General features: G+C 40.6%; 1 protein-coding gene across 10 annotated transcripts in view; it reads left to right on the top strand.

Annotated features, from left to right (window-relative positions):
* The window catches only part of FN1 (fibronectin 1), a 68,835-nt gene extending 61,522 nt beyond the window's left edge, over positions 1 to 7,313 (top strand). For all 10 annotated transcript variants that reach the window (XM_029933889.1, XM_029933893.1, XM_029933895.1 and 7 more), the window contains 5 exons: positions 46 to 210; positions 2,063 to 2,188; positions 2,700 to 2,806; positions 6,079 to 6,186; positions 6,562 to 7,313. In XM_029933889.1, the coding sequence (XP_029789749.1) occupies positions 46 to 210; positions 2,063 to 2,188; positions 2,700 to 2,806; positions 6,079 to 6,186; positions 6,562 to 6,633 (578 nt within the window). In that variant the 3' untranslated portion in view covers positions 6,634 to 7,313. The remainder of the gene's footprint in view (positions 1 to 45; positions 211 to 2,062; positions 2,189 to 2,699; positions 2,807 to 6,078; positions 6,187 to 6,561) is intronic.
* Positions 7,314 to 17,906: the final 10,593 nt, after the last annotated feature.

The raw sequence follows: 17,906 nt of genomic DNA on the forward strand, positions 1-17,906 counted from the left end.
ATAAGATGTCTTTTTTTTTCCTTTTTCCTCCTTTTCTTCATGTAGTTGACCATGGCCTAAACCAACCTACAGATGACTCGTGCTTCGACCCCTACACGGTTTCCCACTATGCCGTTGGAGAGGAGTGGGAGCGGTTGTCTGAGTCTGGCTTTAAGCTCTCGTGCCAGTGCTTGGGCTTTGGCAGTGGGCATTTCAGATGTGACTCCTCTAGTGAGTAGCTCGCTTTGTCTGTCTCTTCCAGTTCCAGGCGTTAGCATGGTGTGCCAGGCAAGCATGCTTGGCAGACACGTGCTCTTCCAAACATGAAGCAGACGAGGGGAGACTGCTGGACTCTAAGTAACATTTTGCATCATAAAAAATGATGGGAAATTTTACTTGTTGACTATTGCCTCGTTTCCAGGGCTATGGGTCAATAAGACTGTTAATTAAGAATATATTTGTGATGGTAATATAATGTTTTTTAGAAAAATTTTCTGTTAAGATAATAAAATCCAATTCTCTGGAGCCAAGTCTCATGAAGAGTATCAGAGACACAAATCTTTTTTAATCTTTAATGGTGAGTGAGCTCATAGGAGAACATTAATGCTCATACTCTCTTTCAACACAAAGCAGACATACACATATCATAATATATACACACCCTCATGCATACACACCCTCATATCACACATACATGTACACACGTCAGGTAGCTTGAATCTTGCCATGTAATGTAGAGAGAACAGCTAATCATCTATACATAATTAAGAATCAACTTCAATTGAAACATATTTGATTTCCTTTTTTCTCCAATCATCATGTTTGAAACATATTTTATTTTCAAACTATAAAAAGATTTTAATTATATCTTCAGTTAAAATGATCCTAGGAATGATTTATTATGCTTTGTGATTTGACATTAGAATTTATAAAACTCATTTATGCTTTATTTTTAGGGACGTGATTATTATGGACAATTTTTTTATAGATGTTAACCATTATGGCTTATAAAAGAGCCTCCAACAGACATATCCAGAAATCGTATTTGGGGAAACCAACATAATAGATTTTAAAGAGATTTTCAGACTAAAATGTGAAATGGTTTAATTCGGACTAACTTATGAAAACAACTAATTTTTTCAATGCAGACTGGTGTGCCTGACCATCTGAAAATGGAAAGACCGAGCAGAAGTGTCCTATGCCATTTAGTAGGAGTTGGAGGTTTTAGCACTTGGCATCATTTAGGTGGCTTTCCATTTCTGAACTATTTTAAGTTTGGATATTTATTACCATGCTAAGCACTTAGGTGCAATAGTGGGAGCAGAGCTATAAGGTGACTTATGGGATTCTTTGGCTCAACTTACATATCCTTCTCCTAGATCTCATAATTGTCCATTTAAGGAAGGACCAACTTGATAAAAGGGAAGAAGTGATGTGCTGTTATACACTTCTGAGGGGCATTTTGTTTTAGTGTAAACCTTGGAGATTAAAAAGACGTCTTTTATGTATAGTAAAGATACAGACTTTGAGATGTTCCTCAGAACCAGCCTTGCCTGTAGGGATAATAACCAGTGATTTATCACTTTGTTTGTTTTTGTTTTGTCTTGATATACAGGCTTATTCATTTTCTCTTTACAAGAAACAGGCTGTGACTCGTAGAAACCAGATGAGCTTTCTTTTTTGGTTAATAGGACAACTTTGTATCCAGGTTCTCTGCAAATCCAAAAAGTGACTTTTCATCTGTGATCCATTCCCAGAAGACTATTTAAATCCGACTTTGGTTTTCAGTAATTTTAAACTTTGAAGAGTGAGAATGCACATGAAGGTCACTGACAATTCCTGTGACATGAATTTGGCAGAATATATTGCTTCTTAAAATATCCTAGAAAATGTGAAACAGTAAAAATAATGTTTTTAAATCCAACCAAAAAGTGGTTTGTCATGGGGGATCATGACTTTCAACTTTTCTTGTCACTCCTTCCAGGTGCCTGGCGTTTGAAATCCCGTGACATGCCCAGCGCACGCGCTGTGTTGCGCCTCAGAACACACTGGTAACTCTGCCTCTGATTTTCCCCACCCGCAGAATGGTGCCACGACAATGGCGTGAACTACAAGATTGGGGAGAAGTGGGACCGTCAGGGGGAGAATGGCCAGATGATGAGCTGCACCTGCCTTGGAAATGGAAAAGGAGAATTCAAGTGTGATCCTCGTACGTTGCCACACATCATTTTTGGGGCCTCATTGAGCACTCCCCTTTTATTACTGAGCCGTAGCTCTCGTTCCCAGAAATGTCTGGAGCCTTTAGGTCTCCTTGAGGAGTGAGTGAGCAATGGGTTTGCTAATCTTTTGATTTGGGGAAAGTGGAGACAAGCTTCCACATGAGCCATGATTTAATGTTATTATAGGGCACGTGAGCACTTTTCCTGCCTGAGTATTTTGATCATGATCTGCAGTGAAATATTGCAAGGAGGCTTTATGGTTCTTTAGATTCAACTTTTAAAATATGAACCTTATCCAGTTTGTCAGATTTAGTTTCTGGAAGTGCTGCCCTCAGACCTGTACAGCAGTACCTCTCTTAACCATGGTTCCCACAAACATGTAGGATTTTGGCTGTGATGATGCAACTTTTGGAGAGAAACAGAACCCAGTCCTGTGTATAAAGGTGAAGTCTGTATTCTTCTGTCTTACATGAGCTTCTTCTGACCTGTGTCTCTGTGCAGATGAGGCAACGTGCTATGATGATGGGAAGACGTACCACGTAGGAGAACAGTGGCAGAAGGAATATCTTGGTGCCATTTGCTCCTGCACGTGCTTCGGAGGCCAGCGGGTAAGGCCAGCCTCCCTGCAATTTAGAGAAGACACAGGGGAGGCTCCTGCACGGTAACTAAGAGGTCTGCATCCTGTGTGCGCTCTCACGAAGGTGTGGTAGTGCCCTTATGAGAAAGCCCTCATTTCCTGGGGCACACAGCTTCCACCACTGGGCCCCTCTCCACCCCTTCCCGGTTCTCCCCTCATGGCAGCGCACTCCCCTCACACCTGCTATTCTAAGGCTGTGTCAGTTCTTCAGCTTAAACTAAAGTGTTAAATGCTGCGCAACTGCAGTCTTCTAGATCCATTCTGACCATTCTGACAGATGGGTGGCCCCATGGCATTACTGTTAAATATTCTGAACAACATCCTGGACCTAAGAAATTACCACTCTCTTGTACCCTCTCTCAATCCAATAATAGATCCCTGCTGTAGGTCTAGCACTGTGCTTAAGAAATATGGGACAAACAGAGGGAGTGAGGAATGGTCCTGGCTTTTAATGATATAATTGGAAACATTAAATTAGCAAACATTGAAAGTCAAGCTAATCCAGTTTCTTACTGGGTCTGACAAATACTTTCCAGGTATGCTGGGATCAGCGAGAAAGTTTCCATGGAAAAAGAAACATGAACTGGCTGGGGTTTAGGATGTTTCGTTCTTGTTTTTTTAAGTTTGTTTATTTATTTTGAGAGAGACAGAGTGTAAGCGGGGAGAAGCAGAGAAGGATGGAGGGAGGGAGAGTCCCAAGCAGGCTCCGTGCGATCAGTGAGCAGAGCCCATCGTGGGGGCTCAAACTCACAAAACCTTGAGATTTCTGAGAGAGAAAGTGAGAGAGAGACCTTATTATGACCTTAGCCAAAATCAAGAGTCAGATGCCTAACCCACTGAGCCACCCGGGTGCCCCCAGACTGCTTAAAATGGGTGGAGGGAAGAGGAGGAAGCAGAGACCAGAGTAAAGTACCTGATGTGGGAAGGGGCTGGCTGGAAGTATCTGGAAGGGTTGCATGGAGCCAACCCTCTGCCCAGTGTCTTACGGTAACAAATCAGATGAGAAGAAGTGGGAAGCCACTTATGGAAAGGCCTGAAAGTCCATTATTTCAACTGGACCTTCTCAACCATTTTAAGTTTATTTATTGACAGAGAGAGAGAGAGAGAGGTACATGTGCATGTGGGGGAGGGGCAGAGAGAGAGAGAGAGAGAGAGAGAGAGAGAAAGAATCCTAAGCAGGCTTCACACTGACAGTGCAGAGCCCAACCTGGGGCTCAGTCCCACGGGTTGTGAAATCATGACCTGAGCCAAAATCAAGAGTCAGACACTTAACTGACTGAGCCACCCAGGTGCCCCTTAACCATTCTTATCTGTGCTCTACCTCAGGTATGATAGAAAATGCTATGCTTTTAGCTAATATTATTTGAAATTTCAAAATAAAATGGTTCTTATAACTCACAAGCAATGGAACATAACATTATTTTCAATGAAAACACACCCTCTCCAACATCTCCTCACATTCTGATACATGAAGAGCACACTCCCCACCCCAGGGTAAGATTCACTGGTTGATGCCTTTGGTATTAGCTAACTGTAGGTACCCAAGAAGAAAAGGAACATGATGGAAAATGGTTTTTAGAAAAGTACGGAAGGGCCTGCAGGGGTCTGGCTCCATCCCCACCTGAGGACCTAGGGCAGCCCAAGGAAACTACTCTCGTCTCCTCCACCCCCAGTGGGTAGGTGGGGAGGGAGAAACCCCTACTCTGATGAAGAGAAGCTATGAGGTACTGTCTCATTAACACTCACGAAGACTGTGATCATGAACTCACGCATTTCTGGTAAGTGGTTCGTATAGAACTGTGTGACGGAAAGTGAATTTTTAGACTGTGGGCTCACTTCAGCATCTCCGCATTATCTACGCACACGAAACCTTTCATTTGTGACACCTGTTTTTTTTTCTAAAGTAAGTGCTAAATGAAACACTAAGACAGCAGTGGAAACTGTTACATTTTTATATGTGTAAAAGCCAGATTCAGTGATTCTGTAAGTAGGTATTTACCTGTATTAGGTATTATGAAGAATATGGTTTTTTTTAAGTTTCATTTATTTATTTCTGAGAGAGAAAGTGAGAGAGAGAGAAAGCGAGAGAGCGAGTGAGCGAGCAGGGGAGAGGCAGAGAGCGAGGGAGAGAGCATCCCAAGCAGGCTTCGCACCACCAGTGCGGAGCCCAACACAGAGCTCGAACTCCTAAATTGTGAGATCATGACTGGAGCTGAAATCAAGAGTCAGATGCCTAACCTATTGAGCCATCCAGGTGCCCCAGGAATATACTTTTAAATGGAGAAATATGTCTGGAATATTTAAGTGAGAGGAGAAGAAAGAAAGTGATTGTATTATTTAAGGCTCTTTTGGTTATGAGAGGAAAGCTCAACTCAGGTTGATTTAGGCAAAAAAAGACTCGCAAAGGTGAAGAGTCCAGGGTCTCTCAGCTTCAGGGCCGCTCCAGCAGGGCCACTCAGAGTCTCTCACTTTCGCATAAGCTTTGTTCCTTTGTATTGGCTTTGTTTTCTGCACACTCTTGCTGATAGTGAGAAAGATGACCTCTGTCAGCTCCATGTTTATCACCTACAGGTTTAGGGAGCAACAATGAAAGAGAACACGTTTCATAACATTTCTAGCAATCTCAGAGAGGAGTTTCAGTGGCCCGTCTCAGTCCTGTTCCCATCTCTCATCCCACATCTGGCCAGGTGAAAGGCTACTGTGCACACTGGCCATGCAAATTTAGGAAGGAAGTGACAACTGGAGGAGATGGCCAGGAGTCACTCAGCCGAGTGGCAGTTCCAAATCTACCAGCAGTTCAGCGCGTGGCTCCCCCACTTGCTCTGAGCCCGTCACTCTCTGGGTCTGAGTTTCCTTATCCGTAAAATGAGGGTTTGTCCCTGTGATCTCAAGTCCGTTTTAAAAAGCCCTAGGATTCCAGGAAAATCTCTCTGTCTTCTAGTGCAGAAAGCTTACTTAGGAAGTTGGGACCAGAATGAACCTGAGTAGACGCATGGGGATTGAACAGGGAGAGAAGGGAGAACATTTCAGGAAAAGAATAAGTAGACAGAGCAATTATAAGATATGAGTAATCAGCCCAAGTGTATTCTACAAGTGATAAGTGCCTAAAATCCTCACCAAAGCTCGCCTAGTGGTTAACTGCTTACAGCTTCTCCTTGGCCACTGTGTAAGACCTGGCCGTCTTCCTTAACACAAGCACCGACCGTGGTGTCCCCGTCTGACTTCATGCCTGTGTTCTCTCAGGGCTGGCGCTGTGACAACTGCCGAAGACCAGGGGCTGAGCCCGGTCACGAAGGCTCCACCGGCCACTACAGCCAGTACTCGCAGAGATACCATCAGAGAACGAACACTGTACGTGCGCCTGCACTTGGAGTGTGTCTGCCCTAAACGCAGTTAGACGCCTAGCAGGGAGTCTCTCTCTGTAGCTACCTTTCTTCTGAATGAACCAAATATTCTTAATTTTTAAAAACATCTTGTAAATGACTTGAGTAGAATACTGTACCCTATGACGTATTAGGTTCAGACTTATTAAACTCTTGAACATCTCCTATTGCCCGGTACATTGCTAATACGTTCTTGAAGCTGGAAATCTTCTGTCTATAAGTAGTGATCATGAAAGCCTCCCTGCCTCTTTACTGTACACTTTACAGGATTTTGTTTTGTAAACGTTTCTTCTATTTTAACAGAATTCTGCTTTTTTTTTTCTTTTCTTTTCTGTTTTAACAGAATGTCAACTGCCCGATTGAGTGCTTCATGCCTTTGGATGTCCAGGCTGACAGAGAAGATTCCCGAGAGTAGTATTTTCAACCCAAAGAAACGAGCGTGCATTCTCTGCCAAGGTCCATCCGAACTGGAGCGATGTTAGCAGACCTCATCTTAGAGTGTTTCTTCCTTAAGCCCTTTGCTCTGGAGTGACTTCTCCAGCTTCAGCTCAACTCACAGCTTCTCCAAGCATCACCCTGGGAGTGTTTTGAGACTTTTCTCATAAATGGAGGCAGTGCATTGCCTGTTCTGAAGTATTCAATACCGCTCAGTATTTTAAATGAAATGATTCTAACTTGTGATTTGGTTTGGGATCAATAGGGAAGCACAGGCACCAACCAACAAACAGAATGTATTGAAATGATAGTCTCAAAATTTTAAGTAGGAAAGTTACCCAAACACTTCTGCTTCCACTTAACTGGCCTGCAATATTGTAGGGACGGCATGTCCTTGTACTGTGATATTTAAAATATCCACAGTATTCACCTTTTCCAAATGACTCTAGTAATGGTCTAGAAATATCTTTCTCTTACCTGTTATTTATCAATTTTTCCCAGTATTTTTATATGGAAAAAATTGTATTGAAGACACTTAGTAGGCAGTTGATAAGAGGAATTTGGTATAATTATGGTTGGTGATTATTTTTTATACCGTATGTGCCAAAGCTTTACTACTGTGGAAAGACAACTGTTTAATAAAAGATTTACATTCCACAACTTGAATGTCATGGCTTTTTTGTATAAAGGAATTTGGGGTAAAGAAGAATGCCCATGAATGTTCCTTTTCAGGGACACCTGGGTGGCTCAGTCAGTTAAATGTCTGACTTTGACTCAGGTCATGATCTCACAGCCCGTGAGTTCAAGCCCTGTGTTGGGCTCTGTGCTGACGGCTTAGAGCCTGGATCCTGCTTCTGTGTCTCCCTCTCTGTTTGCTTCTCCCCCAGCCTCGCACTCTGTCTCTCTCTCAAAAATAAATAAGAAAAAAAAATAGGGGCGCCTGGGTGGCTCAGTCGGTTAAACCTCCGGCTTCGGCTCAGGTTAGATCTCACGTTCGTGGGTTCAAGCCCCGTGTCAGGCTCTGTGCTGACAGCTAGCTCAGAGCCTGGAGCCTGCTTCCGGTTCTGTGTCTCCTTCTCTCTCTGCCCCACCTCCTCTCATGATCTGTCTCTCTCTGTATTAAGAATAAATAAAACATTAAAAAATTAAAAAAAAAAAGAAAAAAATAAAAATAAATGAATGTTCCTTTTCAATTCAGCAAACATTGCAAAACCTATGTGTTCAGCTTCTTTGGTGATTTACATACAAAATTTTCTAAATCTGTCACTACAAAAACAGATTCATATCATTTCATCTCTTCAGTAATGGAGCTAGTTTTCTATTTCTGCTTTACTACATTTACAGTGGACTCAGATACTGAACTTGCCAGCTGGTGGGATCGAAAGTACCTTTAGTTGTTCTTTCCCAACTATCATTCTCCTTCCTTCCCCTCTCCATTCCATCCTCATTGAACAAACACCAATTCAAAGAGGTTACCTGCAAGGAAAATGAAAGGAGAACTGATAATAACACTACTTGGATAGTGTGGCCAAGAGGACTTCTGTCTTAAAGAGATTCTGTGATAGAAGAGCCTCAACCCAGCGCAGCCTGCTTCCTGCCAGCTGACACTTCTGGGGTGCCCCAGCAGAGCGGGGAACAGACTTCGTGCACTCCTGATCCACAGAGGACATCTCCTTTTCGGTTTAACTTTGGGAAAAGCAACAAAACTTTGAGATTAAATCTGGCATCTAAAACAGTAAACAATGGCGCTGGAAACCGTTGATTTTTAACTAGTAAAATATTAATAATATATAAGACATGAAAACATTTTTTTAAAGTTTATATAAGAGAGAGAGAACATGCATACGTGCACACACGCAAGTCAGGGAGGGGCAGAGAGAGGGAGAAAGAATCCCCAGCAGTCTCCACACTGTTGACGCAGAGCCTGACACGGGGCTTAATTCCAGAAACTGTGGGATCATGACCGGAGATCATGACTTGAGCCAAAATCAGGAGTTGGACACTTAACTGACAGAGCCACCCAGGTGCTGTTTTTTATACACTGTTGAGTAATGGAAGAAAGTATTTCAATAAATACTTGCCAACAAATATTAAGACTGAGTACAGAAAGAGATTTCCTCAGGGTTCCTTTGTTTAAAAAAAAAAAAAACTAAAAAAACTCTCACATTTGAATTGATTTATGGTTTATAAAATGCCCTGACATTTAGTGTCTCACTGGGACAGGGTTTTACAGTCTAATTTTATAAAGAATGCAGCTCAGATTAGTTTTCCTTAGCAGGACATAGAAGCAAACCCTAGGTTTCTGTTTAACGTTCCTAATCTTTCAGCTTTATTAGGCCAGTAATGACCAAGATAGCAGCTCTGAATATGTTTTTAAAAAAAAGAGAGAGAGAGAGAGAGAGATACATCACAGAAGAAACAGGTCATGGTGATATTAAATGACTCTCTCACATGTGTTATCATTCATCACTGAAGAGAAAATGTGATTCGATCCAAATCTATGCACACTGCGGTGGGAAGTCCCAGTGAAGATGCAGGCCTGAGAGAATGCACACTGGCCCCTCCATCTCCGTCTATGAAGAGGAGGCCCAGGTAACGTGTGGGTCAAGGTCTACACCTCAGCTCCATCTTGCTTAAAAGTCTTTATATTTTAAAAAAATTTTCTTGGAGTGCCTGGGTGGCTCAGTCAGTTAAGCGTCCGACTTCAGCTCAGGTCATGATCTCGTGGTTTGTGGGCTCGAACGCTGCGTCGGGCTCTGTGCTGACAGCTCAGAGCCTGGAGCCTGCTTCAGATTCTGTGTCTCCCTGTCTCTCCGACCCTCCCCTGCTCACGCTGTCTGTCTGTTTGTCTCTCTCTGTCTCTCTCTCTCAAAAATAAACATTAAGAAAATCTTTTTATTAAAAATTGTTTTTAATGTTTTTTATTTATTTTTGAGAGACAGAGAGAGACAGTGCAAACAGGGGAGGGTCAGAGAGAGAGGGACACACAGAATCTGAAGCAGATTCCAGACTCTGAGCTAGCTGTCAGCACAGAGCCCGATATGGGGCTTGAACCCATGAACCAAGAGATCATGACCTGAGCCGAAGCCGGACACTGAACTGATTGAGCCACTCAGGTACCCCAAAAGCCTTTATATTTTAAAACATGATGATAGAGCAGCTATCAATTGAGAATGTGCTTCAAATCACTTGCCTATCTGCAAACCTAAAAACTCTCTTCCCAAATGGGAGTTTAGGTAAATCCACTTAGACAGTATTAATTACATGGATAGCAAACCCTCCTGACAACTTATACACTGGTATGTATAAAACACAAGCTCCATATTTAAGATTTAAAAATACCAATTTTTCCAGAATGTCTGCTAGAATCTCAAAAGCAATACATATATTTTTGATATTATTTATTTATTCATTTATCTATTAATATAGATTTTTGTCAAGTTGGTTTCCACATAATACGCAGTGCTCATCCCAACAAGTGCCCTCCTCCATGCCCATCACTGATTTTCCCCTCTCCCCCATCCCCCACCAACCCTCAGTTTGTTCTCAGTGTTTAAAAGTCTCTTATGGTTTGCCTCCCTCCCTCTCCTTAACTACTTTTTCCCCTTCCCCTCCCCCATGGTCCTCTGTTAAGTTTCTCCTGTTCCACCTATGAGTGAAAACATATGGTATCTGTCTTTCTCTGCCTGACTTATTTCACTTAGCATGACACCCTCCAGTTCCATCCATGTTGCTACAAAGGACCAGGTTTCATTCTTTCTCATTGCCATGTAATATTCCATTAAATATATAAACCACATTCAAAAGCAATATATTAATCTTACAAGTTAAATTCTTTCAATAGTGAATCAGTTAACTACATTTAAATAATCAGAGCAAATTAAACATATTTAAATGGCCTTTTATGTTTTGGCATCACAATGCAAGAATAGTAAAGTTTTCTTTTTTACTATTTCTCAGAAAAATCATTCAAACACAAGAAACGAGGATTTTCAAAGTTCTTTAAACAGCGTTTACTGACTTAATGCTACTTCTCGTCTTGAACAGACCAGATTGAAAATGCATAATTAAAAGACCAATCTGGGGGTGCCCAGGTGGCTCAGTCAGTTGAGCACCTGACTTTGACTCAGGTCATGATCTCATGGGTTCGTGCGTTGGCGCCCCATATCAGGCTCGCTGCTGTCAGTGTGGAGCCTGCTTGGGATTCTCTCTCCCTCTCTCTCTCTGCCCCTCCCGCACTTGTGTGCAGGCTCTCTCAACTCTCTCGCTTTCCCTCTCTCAAAAATAAAATAAACATTAAAAAAATCTGGATGCAGGCAGGAAATTGCCAATTCAAGAAAAAATCAGGTAAAAGTAGCAATTATCAGATTTCATAAAGAAAAAGCATAAGTTTGAAGCTTTACCTTACCTTGCTGCATTTGACTTGCAATGAAATTTATTGTGTATTTATATTGTTTTCAGCTCTAATGACCTAAGTGAATGATGAAAATTAATCTGTATAACACTATCACTATAAGTCTGTAAGACTCACTTTCTAAGGTGGTGAATAAAGAAATGATCAGGTGGAAATTACAAGTATAGGAAATGACTTTTCTATTTAATTATATTTCCACTGAAAATTCTATTCCATTTCTAGTTGCATGAAACTCATTAAAGTGATTAAGAAACATCACATCAGCACATTTAAATGCTGAAATTGCTTCCTATTCAGTAAATTCCCATTACTGTGGTAGGGAAAGTGTCAGGCTACAATTAAAAAATCCCATTTTCGGGAGATACATTTCCACCATTAAAAAAAAAAAAAAGACTGCTCTTGGGACTTCTCATGTTCGGGGACATTTAAAGATAAGCATAAAGGCTGACAGAGGAGAAGAAGGAGCACAAAGATGACCTTGCACTGCTGTGGGTTTTTCAGATAAAGGACATTAATTTTAAAGAATATATGGCCCTTGTATTTGAAATGAGAGTTATTATCATTGCTACATTGGTTCACTCCATAACTTCATTGAAATAAAAGAGATTAATTTAAATTGCAAACAAAAATCCACATAAATCACAAAGGAAGGAAAGAAAATACTATAATAAAACAGCAAGAGAAATGGTGCAAAAACGGTGCTTCAGCCAAGAGCCAAGAATGGAAATTCCTTTTCTAACGTTCCTCAGCAGAGGCAGGTAGGAGATATTACAGCATGTTTTACATTTCCTTGAATTCCTTTTTACTTACTCTTTAGAGACATGTGCGTTTTAACAATCTTAGAAGCCAAATTTATCTCTAAAATAGCTCTTGTGGGGGGCTCCCCGAAGACTCACAATTGGCTGTGTGTGGAGGCGGCCAGCGCGGGGGGCTGTCGGCACCCCTGTACTCGCTGGCCTGAGAACACATGTCCCGCACGCCCCCGCCACAGTTCGCTCCTCTCACATGCAATGAGTGAGGGCCCAGGATTTTCCCTTGGCCTTCTCTTCTCTCTGCATCACAGTACTTTGGAAACTGCCATTTCGTTCCAGAAGGAAACGTTGTCTCTGCCAGCAAAGGGCTGGACAGGACTTTACAGTGAAACCTACTAATCTCCAAAATTAATTCAGCATTAGTTGTAAGATGCTGAGCCAAGTGCTAAAAGGCTATATTCGACTCAAAAACATGCTGCTTTGGTAGAGAAATTGAAACCCTCATCCACGGCTGGTGGAAGGTTAAAACAGTCCAGCTGCTATGGAGATTTGGTGGTTCTCCAAACCGTTAACCCCAGAACTGCGAAGAACCCAGCAATTCCACTTCTAGGTATATACCCTGGAGAACCAAAAACATACGATCACATAAAAGCCTGTACACAAATGTTCATAGCACCATTATTTATTTATAATAGACTTAAAAGGTGGAAACCACCCAAATGTTTATCAACTGATGGATAAACAAATGGTGCCTCTTTAAAAGGGAATAGTATTTGACTGTAAAAAGAGATGAAGTTCTGATACATGCTACAACATGAATCTTGAAAATACTATATTAAGTGAAAGAAATCAGGCACAAAAGGCTATATAATATATGAGTCCAATTTTATGATGTGTCCAGAATAGACAAACCAATAGTGAAAGTAGATTAAAGGGTACACCGGGGTGGGGGGAGTGGGAAGGGGAGGAAGGAATAAAGAGTAACTGCTAATGGGGACAGGCTTTGCTTTTGGGGTGAACACAATGCTCTAGAACTAGGTAGTGGTGATGGTGGCATAAATTTGTGAATATACACACTTAAAAATCACTTTGAAATTGTTAAAATGGTCAGTTTTGTGTTATGCGAATCATATTTCAATAATAAAAAAAGAAAATGCCACTTTACTTACAGCAAGTCTCTGCAATATCTTCTTGCCTACTGGTAAGAAGCAAGGTGTGGGGAAACAGAGTTGATGAAAGGCTGAAGGAATGCAGACATCTCTTAACTACCTATTTGGAAACTGAAGTAAAATCCTCCCTAAATATGTGCTTACTATTTTTTCAACAATTTCCATACATTAATGCCATCCTCCACACCTTCCATGCCCCATACACACAAAAGCACCAGGAATAATAACTAGCATTTTTTTTACAGTATTTATTGTGTTCTCAGTGTTCTTACACACTTTGTCTCACCTAACCCCCGTAATAGCCCTAGCAGGTGCATACAGACAGATGAGGCAAAGCCTGAGTGAATAGCCTAACATCACTCAGCTTGCTAGTAGCAGAGTTGTGACTTAAACCTGACAAACTAGCTTCATATGGCTTTAACCAGAGGTACTTTTAACCAAGAACTACTCAGCCTTTCCAGAAGCAAATCCATCCTTATTTTACAGGAGAGGAAGGAAAAAACTGCAAGAGTTCAAACCACATGCCCAAGATCACCCAACTAGTGAGAGACAAAACAAGTTAGTGATTATCATAAAAGGCACAAGGTAGTTTCCTGGAGGGAAAAGTGGGCAAATAATCCAAAATGGGCACGGGGGTTGGGGGGTGGGGGTGGGGGAAAATTACTTTCCTTGACCTGGTTGATGGTGACATAGGGGTTTGTTTACATATATGTTTTTTAAAATTTGTATTTTGGTAGAGAGCAAGTGAGCAGAGGAGGGGCAGAGAGAGAGGGAGAGAGAACCCCAAGCAGACTGGGCACTGTCAGCACAGAGCCCAATGCAGGGCTGGAACTCATGAACCTTGAGATTGCAACCTGAGCCAACGTCAGACACTTACCCGACTGAGCCACCCAAGTGCCCCTGTTTACATATTCTTCTTTAAACTGTTTGTTTTATGCACTTTCCACAGGCATGACTTATTACAATTTATTTTTAAAAATAAATTTGTCTGTAAGAGACCACAACACTGCATACAATTTCTACATAAGAGAAAAACTCAGGAGAAATGGCCAGAGGTATGTGAAGTAACAGTTAACAGAAACCTTGTCCTTTTTAAAAAAATTTTTTAATATTTATTTATTTTTGAGACAGAGAGACAGAGTGTGAACAAAGGAGAGGCAGAGAGAGGGGGAGACATAGAATCTGAAACAGGCTCCAGGCTATGAGCTGTCAGCAGAGAACCTGGTGCGGGGCTCTAACCCACGAAGCGTGAGTTCATGACCGGAGCTGAAGTTGGACGCTTAACCAACTAAGCCACACAGGCCCCGGAAAGCTTGTCTTTAAAAAAAAAAAAAAAGAAAAGAAAAAAGGGTAAGAGAAAATGTCTCTCTCTAACCCTAGAATTGAAAAGCTAGGATCAACATTATGGGAGTCTGGGGGGATGGGAATGGGGAAATGTTCTTTAAGCAGGTGGAAGTTCTTATGAGGGGTGAAATAGATAGCTATCAGTTCAAAGCAATAGTAGGGAGGGAATAAAAGTGGTTTGAACATTATAGGATGGTAGAAATAGGACCCAAATATATCGATAATGAAATGAATATAAATGAGCTGAAAGCAAAGGTAAAGTTGACAAACTGCATTAAAAACAAAAACAGGTTCCAGATATATCTGCACCTATGGCATAAGAGCACCAAAGTAAGAATGAAAAGTGGTATTAGACACATATGAATCAGAAAGAACTACTCTAGCTCTGTTCATAGTAGATAAAATAACTGATTTTATGTATTTTATCTAAGACAAAAATTGTTAGAATTGGAGTTAGTACATAATAAAAGCACTATGAAAAATAGTAACTTAATGTGTGCAAGCACTTTTTTAGCTTCAAATATACATGAAGCAAACATTTATAAATCTGCAGGGAGTAATGTAAACATCTTCACAGAGGGAGGTTTCAACCGATCTTTCTCTACTATTGATAGATCAAACTTAAGAAAAAAAAGTCATTAAACTACAGCTATCATGTTAAAAGAGATTTAAAAAAAAAGAGGCACAAATGAATAAAATGACCATTACAAGAAAGCAATAACAAAATTCAGAATATTAGAAACTTTACAGGACCAAAAACCTGGTATCTTCAATTATCTGCAAAAAATAAAATAAAACTGTCTCAAGTTTGGATCTTCTTCCCAACAAACCCAGGGGGGGAAAAGCAAGTGTGGGAAGATCTGGACAGTTACTGGGTATGTGATAGTAAGAATGGTTAGGTCTTTCAGTGTGATACTTGAATTATGATGACATATTAAATTTTTTTTTATTTGCTAATAGCTTGATGTGCAGAAAAATTGTACAGAGTTCCCATATGCCCTACACAGAGTTTCTGCTTATTATCATCTTATTTTATTATGGTATACTTGTTACAATGAATGAATCAACATTGATCCATAATAAACTAGACACTTGAAAGTTCTCTTAGTTTTTACCTGATGTCCTTTTTCTGTTCAAGCAGTCTATCCTAGGGGCATTACGTTTAGTGGTTGTGTGTCTTTAGTTTCCTCTAGACAGAGGTCCTCAAATTCCCTCGTATTTCGATGATCTTTAGTTTTAAGTACTAGTATTTTGTAGAATGTCCTTCAGCGGGGAGTTGTTGGTTTTTCTTGACTTAACTGGAGTTACAGGTTTTTGGAAAGGCCAGAGAGGTAAAGTGCCACTCCCATTTTGAGGTATACACTAACAGCTTGGCACAGTTGTTCAGCCTTCTGCACCTGGCCAAGGTGCTGCTGGCCAGGTACTTCCATTGTAGTTACTCTTTTACCTTCTTTTCCAAGCTACGCTCCTTGACACGAAGTCACTATGCAGAGAGCCCACACTTAAGGGGTGGAGAGTTATGCTCTTATCTTTGAAAGCGGACTATCCAAATAAACTACTTAAAATTCTTCTTCATGGATTTATTCTCCATATATTTAGTAATTCATTTATGTCAGCCTATGGAACTCAGATATTCCATAGATAGGGTTATAATCCAACACTACATTCGTTGGTTGTTCAAATGATTCCAGCTTCGGCTACTGGGAATTCTTTTAGTTGGCTCCTAGGTCCTCCGACACACTCCCATCCTTATGTGTTTGTTTTCAAACCACTTTCTTACCTGACTCTGTAAGATGCTCCGGGCACCCCATCTTGTATTATTTTCTGCCCTAGTCTGAGTTGGCTGTTTATCTAAGGAGTCTGGATCCTTTTATTGGATAGCATTAAAAACCAAGAACTCGGCATTAGGCATGTTCTTGGCTACGGGTATCATTTCTTGGCCCTATCAGCAGATAGATATGATTATATATTTTAAGTAAAAATAATTTAAAACTTTATTTTATAGTTACTTAAGCTGAAATGTTTACAGAGGAAACACCTATATAGTGCTTCCCAATAATCAGTGTTGAGGAAATGGGGAGAAAGTAGATAAAACTAGTGATTCTGAGTTATACTTGGATGACAGGTAGAGTTTAATTAATTTGTGTCCATCCCAAAACTTCCATAATAAAGACCCTTTAAAAATTCAGAAAAATATAGCAATGTGCCAATGATCTCGATAACTTAAGACAAAATGGTCAATTCCTAGCAGAAAAAAAAATACTTTCTAGAAGTGACTCAGAAATTATTTAAAAAAAATTTTTTATGCTTATTTTTGAGACAGAGACACAGTGTGAGCACGCCAGGGGCAGAGAGAGAAGGAGACACAGAATCCGAAGAAGGCTCCAGGCTCTGAGATGTTGGTATATAGCCCAAAGTGGGGCTTGAAACCACAAACTGAAAGATCAACCGACTGAGCCACCCAGGTGCGCCTAGAGTTGGCTTAGAAATTTAAAAATATAACTCAAGAAATGGAAGCAGTGACTAAAAATTGTCCTGTAATATTCACTGGTGTTCCTTATTCTCTTAAGGGTAGACTACACTGGACTAATTATCTCACAGAACATAGAGCAAAATTGTTACAAAATCTATTGGAAGCCATTGGAGAGGAACCAAAAGGTGGTAGAAACCTGAGGGGATCAACTTTCAAAGGGAAAGAAGAGGATATGTCAATTCTCCACAAATTGATCTATGGATTCAATGTAGTTCCAATCAAAATGCCAACAGAATTTTTTTTTCCCCCAGAGAAAAAGCACGAGTGGGGAAAAGGGGCAGAGGGAGAGAGAACTTTAAGTAGGCTTTATGCTCAGCACCAGCCCAATGCAGGGCTTGATCCCACAACTCTGGGATCATGATCTTAGCCTCAATCAAGAATCAGACGCTCAACCGAGTCACCCAGGTGTTCTCCAACAGAATTCTTTGTAGAAAAAGACTAGTTCATTTTAAGATGTATATGAAAATGTCAAAGCCTTGGAATAGACAAAACAACAACAAAACGACCCAGATTTTTAAAAAGGACAATGATAAAGGCCTTCCATTATCTAATTTCAAAATTCACTACAAGGCTACAGTTTTTATGGCAACATGGTACTGCTGTTAGGTCAAATAACTATGGAATAGAACAGAGCCAGAAATAGACCCATGTAAATAATGGTTAAATAAGCAAACAAGGCAATCCACCAGGAAGTTTTTTCGAATGCTGATAAAACATCTGGATGAAAGAAAATGAAACTTGACCCATGCATCACACTAAAATCAAAACAGATCTTATATGTAAATTCTAATAATCAAAACTATAAATTGTCTAGAGCAAAACATAAGAGAAAATCTTCATAATCCTTGGGCAGGTAGACAAACATTTCTCATTTTGAGGACTACCTAAAAATGAAGAGATCAACATGGGATTCAGGATGAGGTTATTTTGGAGGAGATAGGTTGGGGTGGGGGAAGATGGGGACACCAAATGGCTGGATTCTAAGTTATTTCCCAGATCCAAGATTTGTCCTAGAGAGGAAGTAACATTTCTATTACATTA

This window comes from Suricata suricatta, chromosome 3 (genome assembly GCF_006229205.1).
Source record: "Suricata suricatta isolate VVHF042 chromosome 3, meerkat_22Aug2017_6uvM2_HiC, whole genome shotgun sequence".
NCBI lineage: Eukaryota > Metazoa > Chordata > Mammalia > Carnivora > Herpestidae > Suricata > Suricata suricatta.